The sequence below is a fragment of the Propithecus coquereli genome, unplaced genomic scaffold (genome assembly GCF_000956105.1).
Source record: "Propithecus coquereli isolate 6110/MARCELLA unplaced genomic scaffold, Pcoq_1.0 Scaffold23, whole genome shotgun sequence".
Taxonomy (NCBI): domain Eukaryota; kingdom Metazoa; phylum Chordata; class Mammalia; order Primates; family Indriidae; genus Propithecus; species Propithecus coquereli.
In genome coordinates this window covers 8,734,641-8,736,319 of record NW_012147841.1, presented here as the reverse complement: position 1 = coordinate 8,736,319, position 1,679 = coordinate 8,734,641, and the positions used below count along the sequence as shown (strand labels likewise).

Here is a 1,679-nt window from a genome sequence, read left to right as displayed (position 1 = left end):
CATATTATGCATCTGAGATGCCTAACTTACTGCATCTATAGTCAGTCACCATTCTCTGGCCCCAACCACGCGGAGGGAAGAGGAACTCTAGGAGCTACGGGGGCAGCTGCCCAGAACCTGAGGCGCGCGCCCCGGAGCTGCCAGCCCCGCCGAGGTGCCGCTGCCGCCGCCACCTCCCTTCGGGCCGCTGATTGGCGGGGACCACAGCATCAGCAGCATCTCCGTGCGAGGGGAGGGCGGCGAGACTAGCAGCTCCAGCCGCCAGGATCTTCAGCTCCCTCCTGGGCGAGACCTCGGACCGTCACTGCCAGCAGCCGCTTCTCCGCCCGCCACCGCCTCCTTGAGCCCCCCTCCAGAAAAGTGGAGGTCCCAGCAGCCGGGGAAGCCACGTCTCCCGCGGGCCGGCTCAGGGAGACGGGGGCCAGAGTCTCCGGGTCCTGCGGCGCCAATCCGGCCCCTGGCCCGCTGGCCCCGGAACCGCCGAGGTCGCCGCGCCCCAGCCGCCAAGACGCCGCGTATCTTGTACCGCGGGAAAAGCGGGTCCTCGTCCAAGATGGGCCGGCAGGGCTTGGGGGGAGCCGGCGCCGCAGGACGCTCCATGCAGCGCTCCCAGAGCCGGAGCAGCCTCTCTGCTTCTTTCGAGGCACTGGCCGGCTACTTTCCCTGCATGAACTCTCTGGAGGAGGAAGAAGGAGGTGAGACACCCATGCCCCGTAGCTGGTGTCTCTGTTTAGGTCTCGGGAGTCGGTGGCCGGAGGGTTGGCAGGGGCAGAGAGAATGCCACCACAGAGCAGTGCCCTAACCCCTCCGCTCTTTCACGGGGCGAGAGACCCCTAGAGCGCGCAACCTGCTCAGAGTTCTGTTCATTGGGTTTTTTGGAGAGCTCCGCAGGCACCGACTTGGGAAACAGCTCTCCTGGTGAAGCTGAGTTAGCAAGTGCTTGGAAGTTGAAAGAGGGTGTAGACTGGCGGGAGGCAAGGCAGCGCCCCTTGGGTCCACCCCACTCTGGGTATTAGCGTTTGGCCTCAAGGATGGAAATACTTGAAAACTAAAGGGAAATGCAGCAGCAAAACTTTGAAACAGGAATCTCGCCGCCGGTGGGGAACCTGCGGCCTTGGGGCCACTTGTGGCCTTCTGGATCCTTGAGTTCGGCCTTTTGACTGAATCCAAATTTCGTTTGGATTCCGTCGAGTGATCTGGAGGGCCACAAGTGGCCTTGAGGCCTAGGTGCCCCACGCCTGCGAGGGTTGATAGTTCTAAAGGCGAGTTTGTGCTGTGAACACTTGGAACTTTGTTCACAAGGCGCGATACTATGACTCTATTGGTGTCTGTCTCTGATGTTTGAGAAATTCCATTGTATTTAAGTTAATGAAAAAAATCGGGAGGAGAACTCGCTCTTTTAAACTTGTCACCAAGTGGTTTGGAGTCCTTCATAAAGTTTTGAATAACAGAACTTATATTTTATTCAAGAACTTTGCTATAAGATTTAACAACAAACACTGAAAATATAATTTATAAACCAAAGTGAGAATTGACTGGTAAATTATAGCCTCCCAGTATTTGAAATACCATTTATTAATTTATTGATATGCTAGTTGCAAACTGTTCATCTTTAGACATATATCCAGAGTAAGTTATCGTGATGTTAACTCTATTGTGTATAATAAGATTTGTTTTGC

The 1,679-nt window shown here is 55.3% G+C and overlaps 1 protein-coding gene across 1 annotated transcript in view; it reads left to right on the top strand.

Moving 5' to 3' along the window:
* Window positions 1-253: 253 nt before the first annotated feature.
* LOC105811170 (regulating synaptic membrane exocytosis protein 2-like) overlaps window positions 254-1,679 on the top strand; it is a 28,378-nt gene continuing 26,952 nt past the window's right edge. The window contains exon 1 of the mRNA XM_012645304.1: window positions 254-695. Within this exon, the coding sequence (XP_012500758.1) occupies window positions 554-695 (142 nt within the window). The 5' untranslated portion in view covers window positions 254-553. The remainder of the gene's footprint in view (window positions 696-1,679) is intronic.